Source organism: Loxodonta africana, chromosome Y, assembly GCF_030014295.1.
Source record: "Loxodonta africana isolate mLoxAfr1 chromosome Y, mLoxAfr1.hap2, whole genome shotgun sequence".
In the NCBI taxonomy this organism is placed as follows: domain Eukaryota; kingdom Metazoa; phylum Chordata; class Mammalia; order Proboscidea; family Elephantidae; genus Loxodonta; species Loxodonta africana.
The window spans coordinates 13,722,758-13,749,032 of record NC_087370.1 but is presented as its reverse complement, the minus strand read 5'-3'; the positions used below and the strand labels follow the sequence as shown (position 1 = coordinate 13,749,032).

Sequence of the window (26,275 nt, the reverse complement as noted above, 5' to 3'; positions counted from 1 at the left end):
TTTTGGAAACCTTATGAGACAGTGCTACCCTGTCCTGTAGGGCTGCTATGTGTTGGAATCAGCTCTGCCACATTAGTTTTTATTTAACTTGTCTTTTGCTGTCTAGGCTTTTGTTATTACATTAGATAACCCATTGTTAAGAGCTAGGCCTGAGAGTTTGCTCCTGTTTTTTCTCCTAAGAATTTTATGGCTTTAATTCGCAAATTTAGGTCCTTGTAAACATGGCTTGGGGATAGCATCTGACCTCCTTTAACTTCTCAGTGGGGAAGGAGAATCGAGATCAGCAACACTAGGCTCTTGGTTCCAGGAGCTTCCCAGTGCAGGAATCCCGGATCTAAAGGAAGCTCTCCCCTCTTGGCTCTTCTTCTTAGGTGGTGGCAATATCTTCCCTCTGCCCTGGAACTGGCTCCCTGTTAAGCCTAGAGGGATGGCAAAATTGACCAGTCACCTTGGTAGGCCACAATTACTGTATTTGCACAGTCCCACCAGATAGCTTGGGTGAGAATTACAAGACCCCAGCAAGAAAAGCCACACAAAAGCAATCCACTGCACCTTAATCCATTTTGAATTTGTTTTGTGTATGGTGTTAGGCATGGATCTGTTACCAGAATAAGATTCTTGCCTCCCACTGGTCAATAATGAGCAGGCAAGGCACCATAGTTTTCCACACGAACAAAGCTTTATTGTAGAGGCCTGCAAGCGGAGACGAGGAGGGCCTAGACCAACGCTTACCCTCATTTCACAAAACAAAAGACAGGCCCAAGTTTTTAAAAGTTCTTGGGTGGGAAAAGATTCAAGTTTATTCATAGGCAGAGGCGGGGATATGTTAACTAAGGTGCGTGGGCAGCATCTCTGCAAGCTTGCTCCTGTCCCAGAGGCCTCTGGGATTCGTAGCAGGACTTATTATGGGGTCTCACGCCTGCACAGTCTCCCGCTCCCTGGGTTCTATTCCCTGGCTGGGGCTGCAGCCCCTCACTGCCCCTGGTGGAAGGTCACACAGCGGTCACAGGTAGATGTTCCGTGCATGTCCCTGGGCCTGGTTTTCTCCAGCTGCTTCTGAAAGGCAACTTTAAAGAAGTTTGTGGGCGATTTTTAGTTACCCTGCTCCATTGTTCTGTGGAATGGCTTTGTTTCTGCACTGGGGCCCACCTCTTGATACTTTGTTTGCAGATTTTGGGGCCCCTCTGTTTTCTGTCTTACTTGGTCTCTAGGTTCCACACTCAACCCCCATTACCTCCCTGATAGTATAGTCTGTTTCTCTTTTACTTGCTTCTCTTCTAACCACACCAGTCTCTTGGCTATTTTTCAAACAGGCACCTTCTGTCGTCAGGCCCTCTGCTCCCTGTTTTAGATCCTGTTTATTTTTCTGCATGTGAAATGCCATTTTCTCAACACTGTTTATTGAGAAACCCTGGTAGCATAGTGGTTAAGAGCTATGGCTGCTAACCAAAAGGTTGGCAGTTCCAATCCACCAGGCACTCCTTGGAAACTCTTGGAAGCAGTTCTGCTCTTTTCTTTAGGATCACTATGACTCAGAATTGACTCGATGGTAACGGATTTGGATTTTTTTGTTTGTTTTATTTATTGAAGAGACTCTTCTATGTTTATCATATGGACTTAGCACCCTTGGCAAAAATTGGTTGACCAGACATGTGTGGGTTTATTTATGGACTCTCAATTCTATTCCATTGGTTTGTATGCCCATTGTTATACCAGTATTGGCTGTTTTGATTACTGTAGCTGTATTGTTAGGAGCTATTAAGTCAATTCAGGCTCATAGCCACCTTATGCACTACAGAAGGGTGTGCCTGGTCGTGTACCGTCCTCACAATGTAGCTGCATGGTATGTTTTAAAATAAGAAAGTCTGAGTCCTACTTTATTCTTCTGTTTCAACATTGCTTTAGCTATTTGGGGTGCAATGCGTTGAATTACTTAATATGTGGAGGTCATGTGACTCCTACAAAATGATTGTGCGGGAATATGTAAATAAGGTGCTTGTGGCCCACCAAGGATTGGACAGCTTGCTACTTATGCAAATAAGGTACATGGCACTCTTGTGGAGGTGAAACTATGCAAATAATTGTATGAAACCCTTATGAGGGGATTAGTCAGTTTTGCCCTCCTGCTATGTTTAAAATGAGCCATCCCAGAGGCAGAAGGGGGGACCTCACTGCCATCAAAAAAGAAGACCCGGGAGCTGAGCTTATCCTCTGGACTTGCAGTCCGTGCACTGAGAACCTTCTAGATCCAGGATACAGAGAGAGCTATAATGTCAGAGGTGGCAAGAAGCAGCAGCAGAGAAATGATGGTTGCAGAAGCAGAAATCTGGTGTGAGAGGGCATGGTGGGCTTCTTGATCCACAAAGCAAGGCAGCTAGAGTGGGTATCTCAGGCTGGGCTCTGCAGAGAAGCCAAACCAGTAAAACATATAAATATATAGAGAGATTTGTTTCAAGGAAATGGCTCTTGCAATTGTAGAGGCTGGAATGTCCCAACTCTTTGGGACCTAGCCACATTGACACACAACCTTAACCATCACAGTGGGCATGCCAACCCACAGAGTGAGAGACCGGAGTGCCTGAGGGCAGAAGGCTTCTTGGTGGAGTCAGGTGTCTCTGGGAGTTATCAGCAGAGCTGAAAGAGCTCTGTAACAGTTCCCAGAACAGGGAAGAGGCCTGGCTGAGGGTCAAGCCTGTCCTTGGGGGCTAGAAAGGAGCTGGTCCTCAGGAGCCTGAGAGGAGTTTGTCCTCAGAGGACCAAGAGGAACTTTGCATGGCTGAGAGAGCTGTACTGTACTGAAGAAGGGAAATTATGCTTGCATGCTGCATGCTTCCTGGTCTGATCCACAGTTCTAATCTATTACTTCCTTAATAAACCTCAGAATCATGAGTATTGCCTTTGAGTTCTCTGTGGCCCTTGCAAGGAATTAACAAACCCAGTGGAGAAGTAGAGGGACAGCTGGTGTCAGAATTGGTAAAAAAAAGCTGGAGAGCGGAGGTATGTCTTACATCCACCTCAGAGGAAACAGTTCTGGGCTGATGATGATCTTGATTCTCTCTCCTCCACTTTGTGAAGTTAGACAAGTTCAGGTGCCATGCCACCATTTTTAAATGAGACCTCTTCCTGTTCTGTAGGAAGTTGAGGATTTTTTTTTCATTTCTGTAAAGAATTTTGATCAGAATAGCATCGAATCTACATCACTTGGGGTAGTATTGCCATCTTAATATTAATTCTTCCAATCTGTGAACATGGCACATCTTTGCATTTATTTAATCTGTTTCAGCAGGAATTTATAATTTCCATTGTATAATCCCTTCACTTCCCTTGTTAAATTTATTCCTGAGTATTTTATTCTCTTAGATACTATTGTATATGGAATTATTCCACTAATTTCCATTTCAGATTTCTCATACCTGGTGTATAAAAACCCAATGGATTTTCTTTTGTTGACCTTGTACCTTGCACCTTTGCTAAATTTCTCTATTACCTCTAGAAGTTGTCTTGTAGACTCTTCGGAATTTTTATACATAGAATATATCATCTGCAAATAGAGATAATTTTACTACTTCTTTTCCAACCTGTATACCTTTTATTTCTTTCTCTTGTCCTCTTGCTGCCTAGGACTTCCAACACAATATTGAATAGAAGTACTGAGAGGAGGCATACTTGTCTTGTTCCTGATTTCCGGGAGAAAGGCCTCAGTCTTCCTCCATTAAGTATAATGTTGGCTGTTGACTTTTCGTATATGCTTTGAATCATATGGAGGAATTTCCCTTCTATTTCAATCTTCCTTAGGGTTTTCCTCAAGGATTCTAGCAAATGCTTTTTTTTTCATCAATAGAGATGATCATGTGGTTATTTTCCTTCAATTTATCGATGGAGTGTATTAGTTGATTGATTTTGTAGTGTTGAACCATCCCTGCATTCCTGGAATAAATTCAGCTAGGTTATGGTGTATGAGTTTTTCACTGTGCCATTGAATTCAGTTTAGTAGTAGTTTGTTAAGGATTTTTGCATCTATGTTATAAGACATATGGCTTGTGGAAACCCTGGTGGCGTGGTGGTTAAGTGCTACGGCTGCTAACCAAATGATCGGCAGTTCGAATCTGCCAGGCACTTCTTGGAAACTCTATGGGGCAGTTCTACTCTGTCCTATAGGGTTGCTATGAGTCAGAATTGACTCAACGGCACTGGGTGGGTATGGCCTGTAGCTTTCTTTTCTTGTGGTGTTGTGTTTGTCTGGTTTTGGTGTCAGGGTTATGCTTTCTTCATAGAATGAATTAGGGAGTATTCCTTTCTTTATCTTTTGGGAGAGTTTAAACAGTATTGGTTATCAGTTCTTTGAAAGTTTGGTAGAATTCTTCAGTGAAGCATCTGGTCCAGAACTTTATTTGTTGAGAGGTTTTTGATAACTGAGTTTTTTCACTTATTATGGGTCTGTTGAGACTTTCTCTCTCCCATTGATTCTGTTTGGGTAGATTGTGTGCTTCTAAGAATTTGTCCATTTTGTCTAGGTTATCCAGTTTCTTGCTGTACAGTTTTTCATAATATACTGTCATTATTCTTTTTATTTCTATCAGGTCAGTTGTAATGTCCATTTTTTCTTTTCTCATTTTTGTTATTTGATCTTTTTTTTTTTCTTTGTCAGTCTACCTAAAGCTTTGTTGACTTTATTGATCTTTTTAAATAAGCATCTTCTTCCAGTTTTATTGATTCCCTTTATTGTTTTTCTGGTTTTGATTTTATTTCTGTTCCAATATTTGTTACTTCTTTTCTTCTAGTACATTTGGACTTAGCTTGTTCTTTTCTTCGCATTTCCTGGAGTTGTTGAATTAGGCTGTTGATCTGAGATCCTTCTTCTTTTTTCATGTAGGCATATACTGCTATAAATTTTTTCAGTACTGCTTCACTCCATTCTACAAGTTTTGGTATGTTCTCCTTTCATTATCATTTGAGTCTAAGGAATTTGTGATTTCTCTTTTTATTTTCTCCTATTAGGTAAATAGGGTTTAATAGTGATGTATATTGTGCATTTGTGTGTTATTTCTTTCTTCTGTAATTGATTTTTAGCTTCCCTTTGTTGTGGTCAGAGAAAGTACTTTGTATGATTTCAGTCTTTTTAAATTTGTCAGTACTGGTGTTGTAACCTAACATGTGATCTCTCCTAAAGAATGACCCATGCGCACTGGAGTAAATGTATATTATGCTATTGTTGGCTGGAGTATTCTACTTACTATGTCTATTAATCTCCTTGGTTTATGGTGTCATTGAGATCCCGTTTTCTTGTTGACCTTCTGTGTAGATGTTCTGTTCAATATTGAAAGTGGTGTTTTAGCATCTCCTAGAATTATCATAATGCTATCTATTCTCCCTTCAATGCTATCAGTGTTCGCTTTATATATTTAGGTCCCCTGATTGTTAAATCTTCATTAACTCACCCTTTTATCACTGTATAATGTCCATCTTTATTTCTTCTAACACATTTTGTCTTAAAGTCTACTTTGTGTGGTATGAAGATTGCCACTCCAGCTCTCTTTTGGCTATTTTTTTGCAAGGAATTTTTTTTTTTTCAATTATTTTCAACCTATTTGTATCATTGAGTCAAAGGTGTGTCTCTCGTAAATAGCATATAGTTGGGTCATGTGTTTTTATTCATTCTGCCATTCTATGCCTTTTGATTGGAGGATTTAGTCCATTTACATTCACTAATTACAACTAAGCAGTGACTTATTTCTGCAATTTTGTTATTTGTTCCTTGTGTGTCTTAAGCTTTCTTTGTGTTTGTTCATTACTACTGCTTGCTTTTGTGTTGTATTGGTTTATTATAGAGCCTTTTTGGTTCCTATCTCCTTTCCTTACGTGTGTTTTTTAGATGACTTTCTTAGTGGTAACCAGAAGTATCATGTTGTAACTTGGTACCAACTTAACTTCAGTAACATATTAAAAACTCTGTACCTATCCCATTTTCACCCCCTTTTGTTATTTTCCCTATTTACGTCTTTATATTTCACATGCCCTGTATAATAATTATATCCTTGTTTTTTTATATATTTGCTGTAAGAAAAAATCGAGGACAAAACATTAGCAAACATGAATGTTTTGTTACTAGCCCTTATACTCGGGCAGATTAACCAATATCCACTGCTTACCTTGCTTACCATATCATCTGTTGACTTTTTGATTAGCAGCCATAACATATAACCACTACGCCACCAGGGTTTCCATATCATCTGTAGTGAACAGTTCCACATTTCTTCACCACATTAAAGATTATGCTTCTAGGTCTGGCTGGCATGTGTCTGTCTCCCAAAATCAAAGAGCCTTCCTACAGAATCAAAACCTCTTTTCAAATTTACTGTCCCAACAGGGGTGGTTGACCCAGTAAGCAAGTGTTAAAAAAAAAAAAAAAAACTGCTGTCAAGTTAATTCCAACTTATAGCAACTCTGTAGGACAGAGTAGAACTGCCCTGTAGGGTTTCCAAGGAGCAGCTGGTGGATTCTGAGTGCCAACCTTTTGGTAAGCAGCTGAGCAGTTAACCATTGCAAAGGTAAGCACAAGCTTATTTGTGCCTACTTAATAATCTGTAGTGAACAACTCCACGTGGGTTTCACCACTCAGGCAAGATAATCATGCTGTAATCAATCTGTCCACCACAGGGCACATTTCTCTCTGGTTGTGAATCTCTTCCCTTTTCTGTTTTTACAACCAGGTTTTTGTTCAAAAAACCCACACCCAGGGTTGGTGTTGCCCTTTGGTTTTGCCAGAGGCTTCCTTCCCAGTTCTGTGAGGGTTGCTTATATCTGAGCTGGCATTCAGGTGAACCACAGGCAGACTTTCCTCCATGTCAGGAGAAGGAGAGGCTGGCAACCCAGAAGAAACACCAAGAGATCTGTCTTACTGGTTTCAGAACACCAGTCGCCCTGTTGTTGGAAGACCAGTCTCCACATAGGTGACCCTCCTGACTCCACTGTGGGAAGCTTCTGTAGGAATTTTTATCAGTCCAACAGCTGAGAGTTACCAACTAGGAGAGGGGTTGTTGTGCTCTGATCAGATTCCTAGGTAGGTCTGCTTTGTTTCTATCAGAGTCACACACTCTCTGCCATAGTATGCTGGCTGTGTGTGTAGCCTCTGCTCAAGATGCCTGCTTCCTAGCACACAGCAGCCTCAGTTAGCAGTCCACAGCACCAACTGGAAGAGGGAGCAGACAGACCCAAACTTACTCTGCAAGAGGCCTGTCCTCTTGGTTTCAGAGGCCTGAGCTATACAGTGTACAGGAAGGCAGGTGGAGTGTCAGCTATGAAAGCAGGCTCCAGTGCATGGGCTTAATGTAGCAATTAACAGTAGGCTTGCAGCTGACAGTGTCCAGATAGGGGAAATGCTAGCACACTCCTAACAGACCCCTGGGGAAGCTTGCTTTTTTCCCTACTGCTTTCCTCTGCTTCTCCATTTAGAGTTCTTCAAAGTCGAGCACTGTTTCCTTGTTTTATTTGTGAAGAGGGTTAGAACATCCAGCTGTGTATGCTGCCATCCTCCCAGCTCATTATTTGTTTTTAAGTAACATTTATTTTGCTTATCCTTAAGTTTATCCCCCATTTAATTTGTTTTTAATGTAAATGTATAGCCAATCACACAAAATAATTCTTTGAATCTTATTATTTTCCATAATTAAGAAAGTCTTTTCAGGTATGATGTCAGATGAAGCTCTAAGGCAGCATTTTAGTTCTGTATGGAATTACTGTATTCTAGTTTTTTCTGCACTTTCTACATTTATTTGAAATTGATACAAGTAAAATATGCTGATCCACAAAAACGTGTTGAATGGTATTATCTGTGGTTAGTGAAATTTTTTACTCTTTGCTTTCTTTGGTATTTAAATTTTTTAAAAAAACAGATGTTATAAGCAAAAAGGTGAACACTCCTAATTGTTTGAATGGTCCAAAATAGCAGCTTTTTTACATAGTTGTTACAGATTGAATTGTGTCCCCCAAAAAATACATGTTGAAGTCCCAACCCATGTCTGTAAATATGGCCCTGTTTGCAAATAGGGATTTTATTTTGTTACATTAATGAGTTAACAGCGAGGATGGATCCTAAATCTAATAACTTCTGAGTTACAAAAAGAGCAGTGTAGACACAGAGAAACATACATGGTAGAAGGCTCATCTACAAACCAAGGAATGTGATGGAATAATGCCCAGCAATACGAACTATGACTTTTAACCTCTAGAACTACGAGAAAATTAATTTCTGTCCTTTAAAGCAACCCACTCGTGGTACGTAGTCCATAAACCAAACCAAAACAAACCCAGTGCCATTGAGTCGATTCCGACTCGTAGCGACCCTATAGGACGGAGTAGAACTGCCCCACAGAGTTTCCAAGGAGCGCCTGGCAGATTCAAACTACCGACCTCTTGGTTAGCAGCTGTAGCACTTAACCAACCACGCCACCAGGGTTTCCTGTTTAATAACTAACATGCTTGACTGTTAACCTAAATGTCGAAGATTCTAGTCCACCCAGAGACACTTTGGAAGAAAGGCCCTAATGATCTACTTCTGAAAAATCCTGTCACTGAAAACCCTAGAAACATAGTTCTTCTCTGGCACACATGGCATCACCATGAGTCAGAATTGACTTAACAGCAACTTGTTAGGTACAGTATTTCTGTTTTGTTACCAGAGAGTGGATGTTTTGCTCTAACAAACCCCTAATATGTGGATGTCACTTGGAAATTGGATAATAGATACAGCCTGGAAGAATCTTGATGTATTTGATGGTAAGAGTGTAGATTGCCTTAAAGAGACTGTTGGTAGAATTAAGGGCATTGATGTTAGCTCAGATGAAGACTCTGAAGGAACAGAGCACGGGGAAAGCTTCTGTTGCCGTGAACAGAATGCTGCTAAAATGTGAACATTTTAAAGCCTTCTGGTGAGGCTTTAAAAGAAAATGATGAACATGTTCCTGAACAGTGGAGGAAAGGTGATTATTGTTATAAAGTGGCAAAGAACTTGTCTGAATTATGTTTGAATGTTTAGTAGGAAGTAGAATTGTAAGCCATAACTTTTCTATTTTGCTAAGGAGATTTCTAAGCAAGATCATAAAGGGACAGCCTTGTTTTTTCTTGCTGGTTATAAAATACATGAGGAAAGAGACAGATGTAGAAATAGGCTATTATTTAAAAAAAAAAAAAAAAAAGAACTGACAGACCTAGAAAATTCTTTTGTTAAAAAATTAAAGGAGCATGTCCTAGAACAGATATCAGGGGTGTGGCTATAAACTTTTTGCTAAAGAGATTAGGCCTGTGACTGATGGATCTAATCATCCATCTGCATGGAAATCCTGTCACAATAGATTGAAAGGGACAGAGATGGAAAGAAATGAAGGAAAGCTGTCTTTTTCATAGAATTCTAAAGGCAGGAATTGGGCCATTGATACTATTTGGTGACGAACACCTATTGTCCTCCAAGAAAAGGAGGTTTAGAGATCAGAACTGTCAAAAAGAGCACAAGGGCAGGGCCAGCATTTCCGTCATTTCAAAGGTGGCCGTGTATTTGAAAGAGTGTGGTTATTGCTACCTTGGTTCTGGAGGGTGAGGCTGCCATTCCAGTGGACTTAGAGAATGGGGTGTTTACCCAGAATTGAAGGGATTGGAGCCAATGCTTAGAGCTGAGGGTTCCTACCCTGAATTCAGAGAATATTGCCAGTGCCCAGAGCCTGAAACGTAAGGTTGATGCCTAGCTGTGCCTGAAAAACAGCATTATTTTCAACCTTAAAAAGCTAACAAGATATGTCCAGGCTGGGATTTTACTTGCTTAGTAGTACCTGTGGCCTCTTCTTTCCCTTCAATTTATCTCTTTTAGAATGGAGTCTATTTATATGCCTCACCCACCATTCATTGTACTTTGGAAGTAGATAACTTGTAATTTAGGTTTCACAGGTCCGCTGATGGAAAGGCATTTTGCTTTAGGGTGGAAAAATCCAGAATCCCACCCATATTTGACTTAGATGATTCAGAAGATGAGATTTTGGGATTATTTGATGCTGGATTAAGTCTTTGGGTGGATGATGTGATAGCATGAATGTGTTTTGCACATGAGAAGAACATGAATTTGGGGGCCCACAGTGTATAATGCTGTGGATTGAATTGTGTCTTCCACAAATATGTGTTGAAATCTTAACTCCTTTACCTGTAACTATGACCTAATTTGGAAATAGGGGTTTTCTTTTGTGTTAATGAGGTCACACCAGTGTGTAGTGTGGGTTCTAAACCTAATAACTTTTTTCCACATTCAAAGCTTTATTATCAGTTATTGAAAACAAATATGAAAATATAGAGAATTATATAATGAATGTCAATGTAGCCATCACTCAACTCATGGCCAACCATGTTTCATCTGTATTTTGAAGCAAATTCTAGATATTATGTAATTTCATCTATAAATATTCCTGTATCTTTAAAAAATAAATATTTTGAAAAACAAAGGCCTAATGTGATTCTTATACCCAGTAAATAACTGTAATTTCTGAATGTCATCAAATGCTTGTCAATTTTCAAATGTTCCTGATTGTCTCATAAATTTATTTTTGTTTTTAACAGCTTGCTTGAATAAAGCTTCAAATAAGGTCCACACATTTCTATTAGTTGATATGTCCCAAGTCTGTAATCCAAAGATTATCCTGGATTTTGTTAATTGCATCCCCATGGTATCATTTAACTTGTTCCTGTGTCCTTTGTATTTCCTGGTGTTGCCTTATTTTGTAAAGTGAGCAGAGGCTAAGATCTGTGGCTTCTAACCAAAAGGGTGGCAGTTGGAATCCACCAGCCACACCTTGGAAGCCCTGTGGGTGGTTCTAGTCTGTCCTGTACAGTTACTATGAATGGGAATCAACTCGATGGCAATGGGTTTGGGTTTTTTTGGTTAATGACCATTGATGCTTATTACCAAAATCTTTTTTTTCTGAGTGTTGCAAAATGATATTTGAATTCTACTATTTCTTTTTCAATTAGCAAGAATACTGATCTAAAGGGAACTCAACTATTTGGTTGCCTGGAACGATTTGGTACTTGGAGCTATTTAATTTAGTACTTCATTTGGTACCTCCTTTCATATTAGTTTATTATTAGTCTTCAAAATATTAGTTTTTAAAATAATGTATTAGTTTTCAAAATCCGGAGATTGCTTCCTTGACATACTGACATCTCCAAAGGTGGTGGAACAATGCAAGAGTTGACACAATCAAATTTTGCTGGCAAATATGGTTCCTGAATTGTCATTTGAGTCCATTATCAGTTTAATTATACTAATGTGTTCTTAGTGTTTATTTTTATTTTCTATTTCAATCAAAATAAGAGGCAATTTTTAAGCTGCTGCAGAACAATTAATATCGGGGCTTAACATTTTTTTCTGTTGTAATATTTTATTGTGTTTTTGGTGAAAGCGTACACAGAAAATTAGGTTTCCATTCGATAGTTTCTATGCAAATTGGTGATATTAGTTATATTTTTCACAATGTGTCAGTATTCTTTTTAAATGCATTCTGGTTGTTCCATTTCCAGTACTTTAGTTTCTCATCCATTAACTTTCCTCTTTTCTTTAGAGTAATTATTGACCTTTTTAAATGGTTTTTTAATGGGGCACCATAGTCACAGATAATATCCTTTGTTTTATGTGCTAATCTGTTACTTTACTAAAAGGTGACCTCAGAGGGTACTTTTCATTCAAGGCTTATAGTGAGATAATCTCAGAGAGCCCTCTAGTCTCAACTGGTCCAGTAGGCCTGACATTCTTAAGAATTTGAATTCAGTTCTTGGGTTTTCTCCCTCTCTACCAAGGTAATCAGTTTGAACCAAGCCAGCAGCTCTGCAGCAGGAAGACCTGGTGACCTGCTCCCATAAATATCATAGCCTAGAAAATCCTATGGGGCAGCTCTGCTCTGTTACACGGGTTTACATGAGACAGCATGAACTCAAAAGCACCCACCAACAACACAAACCTGTTTGTATATCTGTAAAATAAGGATAAAAGTGCTCACTCAGGTGGAAACCCCTGGTCCTGATACAGTGCTCACATATGTTTGATGAAGGACCTAATCAGCCTACCCTCAGCCTGGATGCGCTCTGAGAGGAGAACAGTCACCACTGTTTCACCAGTACTTAGCACAGGGACTTACTCAGCCCACAGGAACTGACCAAGCCTAGGTTGGTAGAGAGGTACTGGGGGCAGGGCCCAGACTGCCTGAGAGATGGGATGCCAAAAGCATGTATACATTTCAGAAAAGAGTTGGATCATGGACTTCATTTTTCTGAAATAATCTCTGTGGTCAGCTAAATTTTCAACTTTGTGTCAAAATGTTTTAAAATTATTTACACTAGGTTTCACATTCAGAGAGGTGCCCCTTAAAGCAAGCAAATGTGTTCATAGGATTTGAAATTACTACAATTGTAGCTAGTTCCATGATTGAATTTCCTGGTCTTCCAAGAAACTTTCCAATTTAGATTGTTAGAAAATATATGAAAGTATTTGTTTTTCTCAGGTCTTTCTTAGGTGGATGGGCTAATGATAGCTCACTGGACTTTGTGACTGAAGCCTTAGGAAGAAATTAATCTTTGTCACATTAACAATGCATTGTTACAGCATAATTGCATTCTCTAGTTTTCATATCATGTTTTTTCTTTTCTTCAAAAGAGCAGAGGAGTTTCCTACAGTTCTTCCCAGCTGGTGTGCAGTTCAGTTCTGAGCTTGTTCAGCTGCACCCAGTCGCCCTGGTCATGCTCTAAGAAGATGAGCTGCTGAGCAGAATGAGATTTGCCCTGGTTTCTAAACTGTAAGCTGGTGTACCACCACCCACGAGTGGACATGTGCATTTCCTGATAGCTTTGTTGATATGCAGTGTCACAAGAGTGTCACTGAATGAGGTCTGGTTGCCTCTGACTCTGTGCACAACAAGGGACTCTGCCAACCCTTGCAGCCCCCTGGCAGTGCCCCAGGGAACCTAAACCAAGAGCAGGCTTCCCAGCGACATCTGGGGTGGAAGTGAGATGTGCTCTTGTATTCTGTTAGAGGGAGCATACATGTTCCTACAGAAACCACAAATGTGCTCCGTATGTTACCAAATAAAATTCAAGTGTACAAGGCCTATCATGACCAACACTGCCTTCTTTTTAAGCTATGTTTTCCACTTAGACTCTTCCCTCCATTGATGGTGTACATATAGTTTCCCATAGTTTTACCTCTACCTGAACATCACTCTCCATTCAGAAGATCCCTGCTCATCTTTTAAGATCTAGCTTAAGCATACTGTCTTCTATGAATTATTGCCTGAAGTACTCTTGCTTGTCTGCAGAGGTACACTTCCTCTCTATTACTACCCCTTACCATTTGGTTATTAACCACTGAACACCATTAGGTTTGTCGGTGTTATTGTTGCAAGGGTTCCCAGAAATGAATAGATGTTGTCCAGTTGCCAATAGCATACCACAACCTACTACATTGTGTGCTTTTTAATACTGCCTAAGATTTCCTTTGCTCTTTTAGCACCTGTGGAATACTTTTGTTTACTCAGCTGAAACGTATGGTAAGCTATATAACTCCTTATAAACTGCTGTTAAGCAGGTTTCTTTCCTGCAGAACTACTTCCAAGAGATGTTATCAGAAAAAGAGAGTTGTGTAGCCTCAGAAGTTTGGAAAATGATGGTTCGCAAGTAGTGAGAACATAAAAGGTCAGAGGCTATGCCTTTGGAAGGACCATCTGCTCCTTCTACTCATCCCGGAACACCCCCAGCACCTAGCATGGTCATCTTGCGTGTGAAACTTAGTAAATATTTGTGGAATAATGAACAAGAGAGATGGGCTGCATCTTGTTATCTGGCCTAGCTTACACAGATAGTCTTGCATTTTGCCTGTCACTTAAAAAGACAGCTTTCTTACCCAGCATCACATTTCACAGATGTCATCATGTGTCCTAGCATCTTCACGTAAAGCAAGCCTTGCATGAGTCACAAACCTGTATTAGTATTCTAATAGTTCTCACTTAATTCCACTCTTAGTCCTTCTTCTATTATTCTTTCTTTCTGGATGTCTCACAATTTGAAGATCCCAACATCCTCTCTAATAAAACAGAGCAGAGAGGCATTCTCCCACCTAGCTGACGTTCCCATCAGGAAAACCTTTTTAGAACATACAGTTAATAACTTCTCTGGCAAAACAACCAACAATCACCACCCACTCTCCCACTAAAAAAAAAAAAAGAAAGTGCATCTGTTCCTTTGGGTGTCCTTGGTTTGTAGTGTGTATGCATGTTTGTACATATGTGTGTGTAAGTTTTATGTTTTTGCTTAGTCATCTTTTCTTTTTTACCTTCAGGATATTTATTTAATTGCTTTAAAGCTAGCAAAATCATTAATATTGTTACTATTCTGGAACAATCACAAACTTAACTGAAAAGTTGAAAGTAGAGTACAAAGAACTTTGTTCCTGAATCATTTGAGCGTAAGTAGCTGACCTGATGTCATTAGTCCTGAAAGCTTTAGTGTATATTTCTGAAAGGAATTTTCCTACATAACCACAATATAACCATCCAAATCAGGAATTTTCATTTATATGTTATTCCCATCTAATTTTCGGACTCCATACAAGTTCTCCTTTGTCCCAGTGTTGCCCTTGTTAGCAAAAGGACCCAATTTAGACTCACGTGTTAGACTTAGTATGTATTTTTACACAAATAACATGCGCTTTCTGTTTGCCAACTGCTCCCTCCACCTGCAAGGTATTTTTGTAAGCACTGCTGTGCCAATTTTCTTTACATGATGCTGTGAAAAATAATTAGCATAATGCAATTACAAAAATATCTTGGAGGGGAGGGAATGGTTGGCAAGCAAGTGTAAAAGGTGTGAATTATCTGTGCAAAAATATGGTACTTCAAAACTATATAAATATTCTATTTTCCATTACTGTGTTTATTTATAATCACTGTGAACTCATGGTCCCCTTTTAGTCAGTGGGTTATAATTCATTTCCATCTTATTTATTTTGATGCTCAAATTATCACTGTAGGAGGCCATAGGAGCTTACTCAGGCTAGCTTCTGTGTCCTTTGGATGTGTCCCATAATTCTTTAAGCCTTCCTTGCTTTCTGGCACAAGATACCTAGAATCACCATTTATCTAAGGAGCCTGGTTCCTAGCGGAGAGTCATATTTAGAAACCAAGATCTGGATGCTAGTTGTGGTCATGACTATTGGAGTGTTAGTAATCCTTGGCCCTTTTTGTGGACAGAACTGGGGATGATGTGTGTTTCGTGTATACATGCATGCATTCATTTGCATCTACAGTCATGTGTTGCTTAATGTCCACAATATGTTCTGTGAAATGAAACATTATGTGATTTATATGTTGTGCAAACACCCTTTTTACATGTGGGCATTTTCCCGGTTACAAATGTCCAACTTTCATACAACCCATAGTTAGCCTATTATATATTATATATTGTATTCTATTGTATTGTATTCTATTCCTATTCTGTTCTACTCTATTCTAACCTTATGGGAGCTCACTTCTACTCATCCTCAACCCTGCTGCTTCTGGAGCCACTGACGGGTGCCAGAGGAAGGGGCAGCAATAGCAGCAGCAGTGGGAGCAGAGCAAGAGGAAGCCAGTGAGGAGGAAGCAGAATGCATCCAGCCCCAGCTGATGTTCTTCTAGCCTTGCAGTCTCAACTGCCAGCACCTGCTTGCCTACCAGACACAGCCTGAGAGCTGCATCCTCTGGATATGAGATGCAAGCACATCCAGTACTACAAAAGTCTAGGTTTGGGGTCTTGAAAACCATTGGAGGAAAAAAAAAAACAAAAGGAGAACAGCTATCCCTTAAAAAAAAAAACCTTATGGGACCACAGACATATAGGCAGTTGCATGTTGTCCAAATGCACATTATGTGGCACATGACTGTATATTGAACACCAACTGTATTTCACCTTACAATACATCATGATGGGGATTATTCTAGCATTTTCCTTTCTGTGTTTGTAACTCCCATTGCCAACACTAAGGAACATAGTTCCACAATCCTTAATATGTTTAGTTTTAAACTTCCATTCTACCTACTTCCCTTGCACAGATACCCTCCTTTCCCTGCCTAAACTCTGACTCCAGTTCCAGGCCACTCCTTCCACTCCCCATGTGGGAATACTTTATATCCCAGTGGATGCCAGTATACCATTCCAGGTTATTCTAATATTCAGCCAAGTTTGAGAAGCATTGTCAAATTCTCAGGCACAACTATACTTAAATCTTTTTATCGACCATTTCCTACCTCATTGTTAACTCTTATCAATTGCTATTTATTAAGAGAGCTAAAAAACATTTTATTTCACAAAGAACCGCATCCATAATCTTTTCTTCTCAGACCTTGAAAGTATTTAATACACTAAACAGTAATTAACTGATGAAGGCCTTGTTCTGTTTCCCATCTACCAAATTTATAACGTTACTTTTCAACAGTACCCAATTTTCCAGTGCTTGGAACAGAGCATTATTAAAATACCAAGAAATGCTGCGGCTTCACAGGTTTTCTGTAACTTACCTTTTGCTGCTGTGGAGAAGATAATTTTTCTTTCTATCCTATTCAGTTTTTCAATTTTAAGGCATTGGAGAAACTAGTTTGAACCACTTGGGTTTGAAAATGCTCCAAAATGTCATCTATTCCAGTCTCCTCTAAATAGATATCCTCTGTATGTATTGGTTTGCATGGATTCACAAATGCATTGTTCTCTCTTTTCCAGTGTGAAGGAAGAAGTCTTTTGGAGAGATTACTTTTACCATATATCCCTGATCAAGCAGTTGGCCCAGCTGACTGTCCTGGCTGCTCAGCCACTCACCATGAGAAAGGAAGAGAAGACCAATGGCAGAGAAGTTGATTTGCCACTGACAAGTAGGTCCAGAGAAGAACACTTCACTCTGTGGAAAGAATTTCTTAAAAAAAAAAAAGTTTAAACTTAGCTTAAAGACACTAATGAGCTTGTCACCTTGTATATACCAAAAATGTTGTCATCATCTTATGGAAGAATTCTTTCCAGAGGATATACCCATTCTTAGCCCTCTCTTGACCCAGCTTAGAAATGTCTTTCCATGGCAGTCCTTTACTTGCTACCTCCTTTCTAGTTGTTATTGTTGTTGTTAGCTGCTGTTGAGTTGGTTCCAACTCATAGTGACTCTATGTTCAACAAACATGCTGCCCAGTCGTGCACCATCCTCACAACCATTGTTATGCCTCAGCCCATTGTTGCAGCCACTGCATCAATCCATCTTGTTGAGAGTCTTCCTCTTTTCCTGTGTCTACTTTACCAAGCATGATTTCCTTCTCCAGGGACTGGTCCCTCCTGATGACATGTCCAGAATTATGGGAAGCAAAGTCTCATCATCCTTCCTCCTAAGGAGTATTCTGGCTGTACTTCAACCAAGACAGATTTTTTTCGTTATTCTGGCAGTCCATGGTATAGTCAGTATTCTTCACCAACACCGTAATTCTTCTTAAGTCTTCCTAATTCATTGTCCAGCTTTCACATACTTATGAGGCAACTGAAAATATCATGGCTTGGGTCAGGTGTACCTTGGTGATCAAAATGACATGTTTGCTTTTTCATGACTTTAAAGAGGTGTTTTGTAGATTTACACAATCCAACGCATTGTTTGATACCCTGACTGCTGCTTCCGTGGGTACTGATCGTGGATCCAAGTAAAAGGAAACTCTTGACAACCTCAGCCTTTTCTCGGTTTATCATTATTTTGCTTATTGGTCCAGTTGTGAAGATTTTTGTCTTCTTTATGTTGAGGTGCAATCCATGCTGAAGGCTTTGATCTTCATCAGTAAATGCTTCAAGTCCTCTTCACTTTCAGCAAGCAAAGCTGTGTCATATGCATATTGCAGGCTGTTAATCAGTCTTCTAATCCAGATGCTGTGATCTTCATATATTCCAGCCTCTGGATTATTTGCTCAGCATACAGAATGAATAAGTATGGTGAAAGAATTTTAATAATGTTTTATTGTGTTTTCAATGAAGGTTTACATAGCAGTTTAGGTTCCCATTCAACAATTTTTACACAAATTTTTCAGTGACATTGGTTACATTCTTCACAATGTGTGAACATTCTCATTATTTCTATTCTGATTGTTCCTTTTCCATTAGTCTAGTTTCCCTGCCCCCTTACACTCTCACCTTTATTTTAAAGAAATTGTTGACTGCTTGATCTCATCAGTGATTTTTTTAAAGGGTGATACTCATTATTTTGTAAGCCAGCCTGATACCTAGCTAACAAGACGACCTCACAGGTCAGTTTCTGTTTGAGATTTGAAGAGTATCTCATGGCAATAGACTCGGGGAGTCCTCTTGTCTCAGCCAGTTTAGTAGGCCTATTTGTTGGGCTTTTTGTTGTTATTATCTAAATAAGAATTGGAGATTCTTCTTCACATTTTTCTCCCATTCTATCAGGGTATATTGTGGCCTGATTAGAAATGTTCTACTGGCAGTCTTGGACATCATCTATGTCCTCGAGTCTCAGGGTGAATGAGGCTTTTGTTAGTGTAGACTATTAGTCCTGTAAGCTAGTGTCTTCTTTGAGTCTTTTATTACCTTCTTTCTCTTTTGCTCCAGAAGCACTTCTTATATTTTGATTGACTTACAGGCAGCCTCACACAGACTGAACTTTGGACTGGTGCCTGTCAGTGGGACACGTGTGTATTTACTTGTTCATGACATTTAATAAAAACAAAAACATCCAATGTTTGTTTTTTGGGATTGGCTTATTTCACTCATAATAATGTTTTCCCTAGATTTATCCATGTTTTAAGATGTTTTGGGTAACTCATTTCTCTTTATCACTAAGTAATATTCCACTGTATATATACACCACTTTTTTCTTATCCATTCATTGGCTGATAGTCACTTAGGCTGTTTCCATCTTTTTGCTCTTGTGAATAGTGCTTCAGTGAATATCTTTGTGTTACTTCTAGTAGACCCCTAGGGCATATATGTACGAGTGGAATTGATGGCGCATATGATAGCTCTACCTCTAGTTTTTTAAGGAACCACCAGTTTTTAATAATGGCTATACTACCTTGTACTCACCAGCAACGGATGAAGGTTCCTGTTTCTCCACATCTCTGCCAGCGCTTGTTATTTCCCGTTTTTTTTAATCTTGGCCATCACAGTGGGAGTGAAATGATTTGTGTTTTAGGTTTTGATTTACATTTCTCTGATGGTGAATGACATTGAGCATCTTTTCTTATGTCTCTTTGCCATGTGGATATTCTCTTCAGTGAAATGTCTGTTAATGTCCTTTGTCCTGTTTTTGACTGGATTACGTCTTTTTGTTCAGTTGTAAAAATTTTCTGTATATTTTAGATATTAGAACCTTAGCAGTTATACCATTCCCAAAGATTTTTCTCTAGTATGGTTAGTTGTGTCTTTTTTCTTTTGATAAAGTCTTTTTGTGAACATATTTAACTTTTATGAGGTCCCAGTTATCTATTTTGTTTTCTGTTGACTGTGTATTCATTGTCCTTTTTGTAATCTACCATTGAAAATAAATGAGGTCCCAAACCTGTGTTCCTGTATTTTCTTTCAAGACCTTGATTGTTTTAAATTCGACTTTTAGGTCCTTGGTCCATTTTGAATTTGTTTTTGTTTATGGTATTATATATGGATCTTACTTCATTTTTCAACATGCTGAAATTCAGTTTTGCTAGCACCTTATGTTGAAGAGAATGTTCCATCCCCATTGAACGGATTTTCCTGCTTTGTCAAAAATGATCTGATGTTTGATAAATTTCTGGAATTGCAGTTCTATCACAAAGTAGCAGGCTGCTTTGATTACTGTAGCTGCATAATATGTTTGGAAGTGAGGAAGTGTGAGGTCTCCTACTTAGTTTTTCTTATTGAAAAGTGCTTTGGCTACTTGGCATCTCTTATCTTTCCCTCATGCCCTAGAAGCCCTGGTGGCACAGTGGTTAAAGTGCTTGAATGCTAACTGAAACATCAGTGATTCAAACCCACCAGAAGCTTTGCAGGAGAAAGATGTGGCATTCTGCTTCTGTAAAAAATTTATAGCCCTAGAAACCCTGTGGGGTTGCTATGAGTTGAAATTGATTTGACAGCAGTGAGCTTTGTCTGTTCCTATGAAACTGTGGATTAGTTCTTCCATTTTCATAAAAAATGCTGTAGGAATTTTGACTGGGATTATGTTGTATCTATAGATCACTTTGGGTGGTATTGACATCTTGACTACATTAAACCTTTCAGTCTGTGAGCATGGAACATCTTTCCATCTATTAAGGTCTTCTTTAGTCTCTTTTGGGAATCCTGGTAGCATAGTGGTTAAGAGTTATGGCTGCTAACCAAAAGGTCAGCAGTTTGAATCTACCACATGCTCCTTAGAAACCCTATGGGGCAGTTCTATTCTGTCCTTTAGGGTTGCTATGAGTCAGAATCTACTTGATGGCATTGAATTTGGTTTGGCTTTTGGTTTTAGTCTCTTTCAGCAGTGTTTTATAGTTTTCATTGTATAAATCTTTCACATTCCTATTGCCAATTTGTTTCTAGATACTTTATTCTCTTCATGCTGTTGTAAATGGAATTGCTTTTTTAATCTCCTTTGCAGGTTTGTCATTGCTGGTGGGTAGAAACCCAAGTGATTTTTGTGTGTTTACCTTGTATCCTGTAACTTTGTTAAATTTCTCTATTAGTTCTAGAAGCCTTTTAGTAGATTCTTTGGGATTTTCTGTATATATAAGATCATGTCATCTGTGAATAGTTTTACCTCTTCCTTTCTAATTTTGATAGCATTTATTTATTTCATTTTACTGCCTTATTGCTTTGGTTAGGACTTCCAGTACAATATTGAATAGGGGTGGTGAGAGTGGGTATTTGTACCTTGTTACTGTTTTCAAAAGGAAAATTTTCAGTCTTTCTCCACTGAGTATAATGTTGGCTGTTTGGTTTTCATAAATACCCTTCATCATGTTTGGGAACTTTCCTTTTATACCTATCTTAAGAGCTTTTATCAAGAAATGATGCTGGAATTTATTAAGTGTCTCTTCTGCATGGACTGAGATGATCATGTGCTTCTTTTTGTATGTTCTACTAATGTGATATATTACGTTGACTGATTTTCTAACATTGAACCAGCCTTGCTTTCCTGGAATAAATCCCATTTGATGATGATGATGTATATTTCTTTTAATATGCCATTGGATCTTTTTTGCTAGTATTTTGTTTAAAATTTTTTAGGCTTGTATACTCATAAGGGGTATTAGTCTGTAGGGTTCTTTTCTTGTGGTGTCTTTGGTTTTGGTACAATAGCAATGCCGGCTTCATAGAAAGAGTTAAGGAGTATTCTTTCTTCCTGTATTTTTGGAAAGGTTTGAACAAAATTAGGTCTTCTCTAAGTGTTTGATAGAATTCCCCAGTAAAACCATCTGATCCAGGATTTTTTTTTTTTCCTGCAGTTGGTAAGGCTTTTTTACTATTGATTCAATCTCTTCACTTGTTATGGGTCTGTGGAGGTTTTCTACTTCCTTTTGACTGTGTTAAGGAGCACTGTGGCAAAGTGGTTAGAGCACCCAGCTGCGAACCAAAAGGTTAGTGGTTTGAACCCACTTGTGCTCCACTGGAGAAAGAAGTGGCAGTTTGCTTCCATAAAGATTTACAGCCTTGGAAATGCTGTGTGGCAGTTTGACTTTGCAGGGTAACCCTCAGTCACAGTTGACTCAACAACAATGTTCTTGGTTTGGGCTTTCTAGCCTTCACAACAAAGGAGAAATGTTACAAATAATTTAACTCTCATTGTCCTAAAAGAAACAGCAGAACTATTGTACAATGACTTTTTCTACTACTAAAATAAAAAATTTTCTGCTTTAAGTCTTGAATGAGTGGTAGTAAATACAATAATATACTAAACAATATGCCCAAAAGAAAGACGTCAGTATGGTGTCACATAGCTATATTTTATAATATTGAGAAAAGCTTAAAGTATACATAAAAGCTCATTTCTGAAAATTATGTAGTGTGATCACACTTGTAGATATCTTTGCTATAAATATAATCTGTTTAGAATTGAATGAAACAATTATTATCTCTCTTCTTGCTTCTTGGCAGCAGTATGGCCAAAAAACTACCTGTCACAATCAAATGTCAGCCTAAACCTCAAGAAGTAATAGACTTTACATTACACCTAATACTTGGTGTCTGGAAGTGAATTAATTCAGATGTCATTTAAAATAATTTACAGATATAGGTCTTATATTGCTTGGAGAAACGATGTCCTTTTTAAATAATCGTAGATCTACAAGTGAGACATAAAACCATATAAAGCATAAACAATTCTGGATGTGCTCATTGGGAATTAGATAGAAAGGTGTGAGTGATCCAAACTCTGAGTGAGAATAACAGACTCAGGTGGTAATTCATTTAATGACTAGTCAATTGTATAAGTTAGAAAGTTGAAGAGTAATGATCATTCTGTATTATAAGGGTAGGAGAGAAAGAAATAAAAATATGCTGCATTAAACTGTAAGATGACTATACGCAAGAACTCTACCACAGAAATTACACTACAAAGTCATTTTAAGAGTTTATTTGTTGAATTTCAGGATAAGGAGGAGGTTTCTACTAGCCCAGGTGTTTGTGAATTTGTCAGTGATACCTTTGAAGCCTGTAACTTAAATCAAGAAGATCTGAAGAAAGAAATAGATCAACTAGTGCTTGGTGAAAATGAAGACGAGATAACCATGAGAAAAGGTAAAAAAAAAAAAAATTTATTCCCTGATACCTACATTGAATGAACATTGTTATTCTGAAATAGATATTCAAAGATACATTGTAAATTTTGGATCAAAAGTGATCCTCTATTCCCAACTAGAAAGTAGATTCTGTTAAAAGTGATTAGACCTCAATGTATCTCTGCCCAAAACATGAAGAGGACCAGAGATTTTTGTTTTTATTGAAGTCAATGTCACATAACATGAAATTAACCACTTAAAAGTATACAGCTCAATAACATCTATTACAGTGTTGTACAGCCATCGCCTCTGTCAAATTCCAAAACATTTTCATCACTCTATAGGAAAAATACATATCCAGTAAGCAGTCACAATCCATTCCTTTTTCTCTTCAGCCTCTGGTAACCGCTAATCTACTGTGTCCTATACGTTAATCTATTCTGTAATTTCATATACACTCTGGCTTCTTTCACTTAGCATAGTGTGTTCAAAGTCCATCCTTCCTGTAGCATCTATAAAGAAAGACTTCATTCCATTTTGTGGCTGAGTAATATATCATTGTACAGACAGACCACGTTTTGCTTACCCATTCCTCATTTGATGAACACTTGAGTTGTTTCCATCTTTTGGAAGTTGGTATACAAGTATCTACCATTCCTGAATAATATGGTAGTCCTATGTTTAATGTTTTGAGGACCTGCCAAACTGTTTTTCAAAGCAGTGAATTCCTCTACATCCTCACTAACACTTCTTATTTCTTGTTTATTTTATTCTAGCCATCTTAGTGGGTGTGAAGTGGTATTTTATTTTTGTTTTGATTTAGTTTCCCTTACAGCTAATGCATTTTTTTATGTGTTCGTTAGTCATTTTTATATCTTCTTTGCAGATGTGTTCTCAACTCCGTTACACATTTTGAAAACATTTTTTTCCCAAAAATGTTATTTTTAAATTAGAAAAATAAAATTTAAAGAACATTTTTCTGATATAATGTTCTATATTCTCGGGCATTAATAAAAATGAGATATATGAGGAACTTCTCATGAGAAAAAGCTAAAATTATTAAGTGAAAAATAGATAATTTTATAAGCAATTCTATAAAGTTATGTATTAACAAGGTTTAGAAAGCAAGATGGAATGAAGGCACCAAAATTTTAATAATGATTGATTCTAGGTGATGAAGCTAAAAGCTTTTTTTTAATTATATTTTACTTTTTTAAAAATAATATTTTATTATTTAAATAATATTTACTGAAGGTTTAAAAAGCTATTTAAGTTCTCCTTCAACAATTTCTACAGAAGTTGCTCAGTGATATTGGTTATATTCTTCACAATGTGTGACCATTCTCATTATTTCTTTTCTGATTGTACCATTCATTAACCATTTCTTAATGGGAGTATTTGTCTTTTATTATTGAGGATTAAGAGCTCTTAATCTTATATAAGGATGTCAAGGTACCTGGGTAGTGAATGGTTTCCACACAACTGCTAACCTAAAGATCGGCAGTTTGAATCCACCTAGTGGTGCCATAGTCAGTCGTACCATGGGAACTTGCATGTTCCTGTTGATGCTGGAAGCTATACCACCAGTACTGAAATGCCAGCAGGCTTGCCCACGGCAAACAGGTTTCATAAGCTTTCAGACTAAGACAGACTGGGAAGAAGAGCCTGGCATTCTATGTCTGAAAGAATTAGGCAGTGAAAACCTTATGAATAAGAGCAGAATATTGTCCCATATAGTGCTGGAGGATGAGCCCCCCAGGTTGGAAGGCAATTAAAAGACAACCAGGGAACAGCTGTTTCCTCAGAGTAGAGCTGACCTTAATGCCATGAATGGTGTCAAGCTTTCAGGCATGACTCAAAATGAGAAGAAACAGTTATAAACATCTATTAATAATCAGAACGTGAAATGTATGAAGTATGAATTTAGGAAAATTGGGAATCATCAAAAATGAACTGAAATGCATAAAGGTCAATATCCTGGGCTTTAGTGAGCTGAAATGGACTGGTATTGGCCATTCTGAATAAGACAATCACAAGGTTAAGCTATGCCAGGAATGACAACTTGAAGAGGAATGCTGTTGCCTTCATCATCAAAAAAGAACATTTCAAGATCAATCCTGAAGTACAACACTGTCAGTGATAGGATAATCATCCATACGCCTACTCGGAAGACCAGTTAATACAACTATTATTCAAATTTACACACAAACCACTAAGGCTAAAGATGAAGAAACTGAAGACTTTTAATAGCTTCTGCAGTCTGAAATTCATCCAACATGCAGTCAGGAGGCACTGGTAATTACTGTTGATTGGAATGCAAAAGTTGGAAACAAAGAAGGATCAGTAGTTGAAAAATATGGCCTTGGTGACAGAAATGATACCAAAGATTATATGATAGAATTTTGCAAGACCAACAACTTTCCCATTACAAAATACATTTTTTTTAACACTGTACATTGGACCTTGTCAGATGGGATACACAATAATCAAATAGACTACATCTGTGGGAAAATACAGTGGAAAAGTTTAATATCATCAGTCACAATGAGGCCAGGGGCCAACTTCAGAACAGACCATCAATTTTTCATATGCAAGTTTGCATTGAAAGTGGAGAATATTAGAACAAGTCTGCACTGACAGTGAAGAAAATTAGAACAAGTCCATAATAGCCTTGAGTTTATCCCACCTGAATTTAGAGATCATCTAAGAATACACTTGATGCATTAAGCACTAATTACTGCACACCACATTAGTTATGGAATGACATCAAGGACATCATACATGAAGAAGAGATCATAAAAAAAAAAAAGGAGAGAAAGAAATGACCAACAGATGTCAGAAGAGACTCTGAAATGTGCTCTTGAATGGTGAGTAGCTTAAGTAAATGGAAGATATGACAAAGTAAAAGAACTGAACAAAATATTTCAAAGGGCAGCTCAGGAAGACAAAGAAGAGTATTAAAATGTGCAAACACCTGGAGATAGAAAACCAAATGAAGAACACACTTGCCATTTCTCAAGCTGAAAGAACTCAAAAAAATATTAAAGCTTCAAGTTGCAATGTAGAAGGATCCTACGGAGAAAATATTAAATGATGCATGAAGCATTAAAAGACAATGGAAGAAATACAGAGTTACTATATCAAAAAGAAATGATTGCTGTTCACCCAGCTCAGGAGGTAGCATATGATCAGGAACCAATGGTACTGAAGGAAGAAGTCCAAGTTGCACTGAAGGTATTGATGAAAAACAAGGCTTCAGGAATTGAGAAAATCACCAATTGAAACAGATGCAGCACTGAATGTGCTCATTTGAGTTTGCCCAGAAATTTGGCAGTTACCTACCTGGCCAACCTACTGGAAGAGACACATATTTATTCCTATTCCCAAGAAAGGTGATCCATCAAAATATGAAAATAATCAAACAATATCATTAAGATTACACACAAATAAAATTTTGCTGAAGATCAAACACAAACAGATATATGCACACCCATGTTTATTGCATC

General features: G+C 38.1%; 1 protein-coding gene across 1 annotated transcript in view; it reads left to right on the top strand.

Annotated features, from left to right (window-relative positions):
* The window catches only part of LOC135229029 (synapse-associated protein 1-like), a 46,241-nt gene extending 20,190 nt beyond the window's left edge, over positions 1-26,051 (top strand). Inside the window, 5 exon segments of the mRNA XM_064278768.1 lie at positions 12,686-12,824; positions 16,777-16,925; positions 20,651-20,709; positions 22,641-22,788; positions 25,939-26,051. Of these exon segments, the coding sequence (XP_064134838.1) occupies positions 12,686-12,824; positions 16,777-16,925; positions 20,651-20,709; positions 22,641-22,788; positions 25,939-26,051 (608 nt within the window).
* Positions 26,052-26,275: the final 224 nt, after the last annotated feature.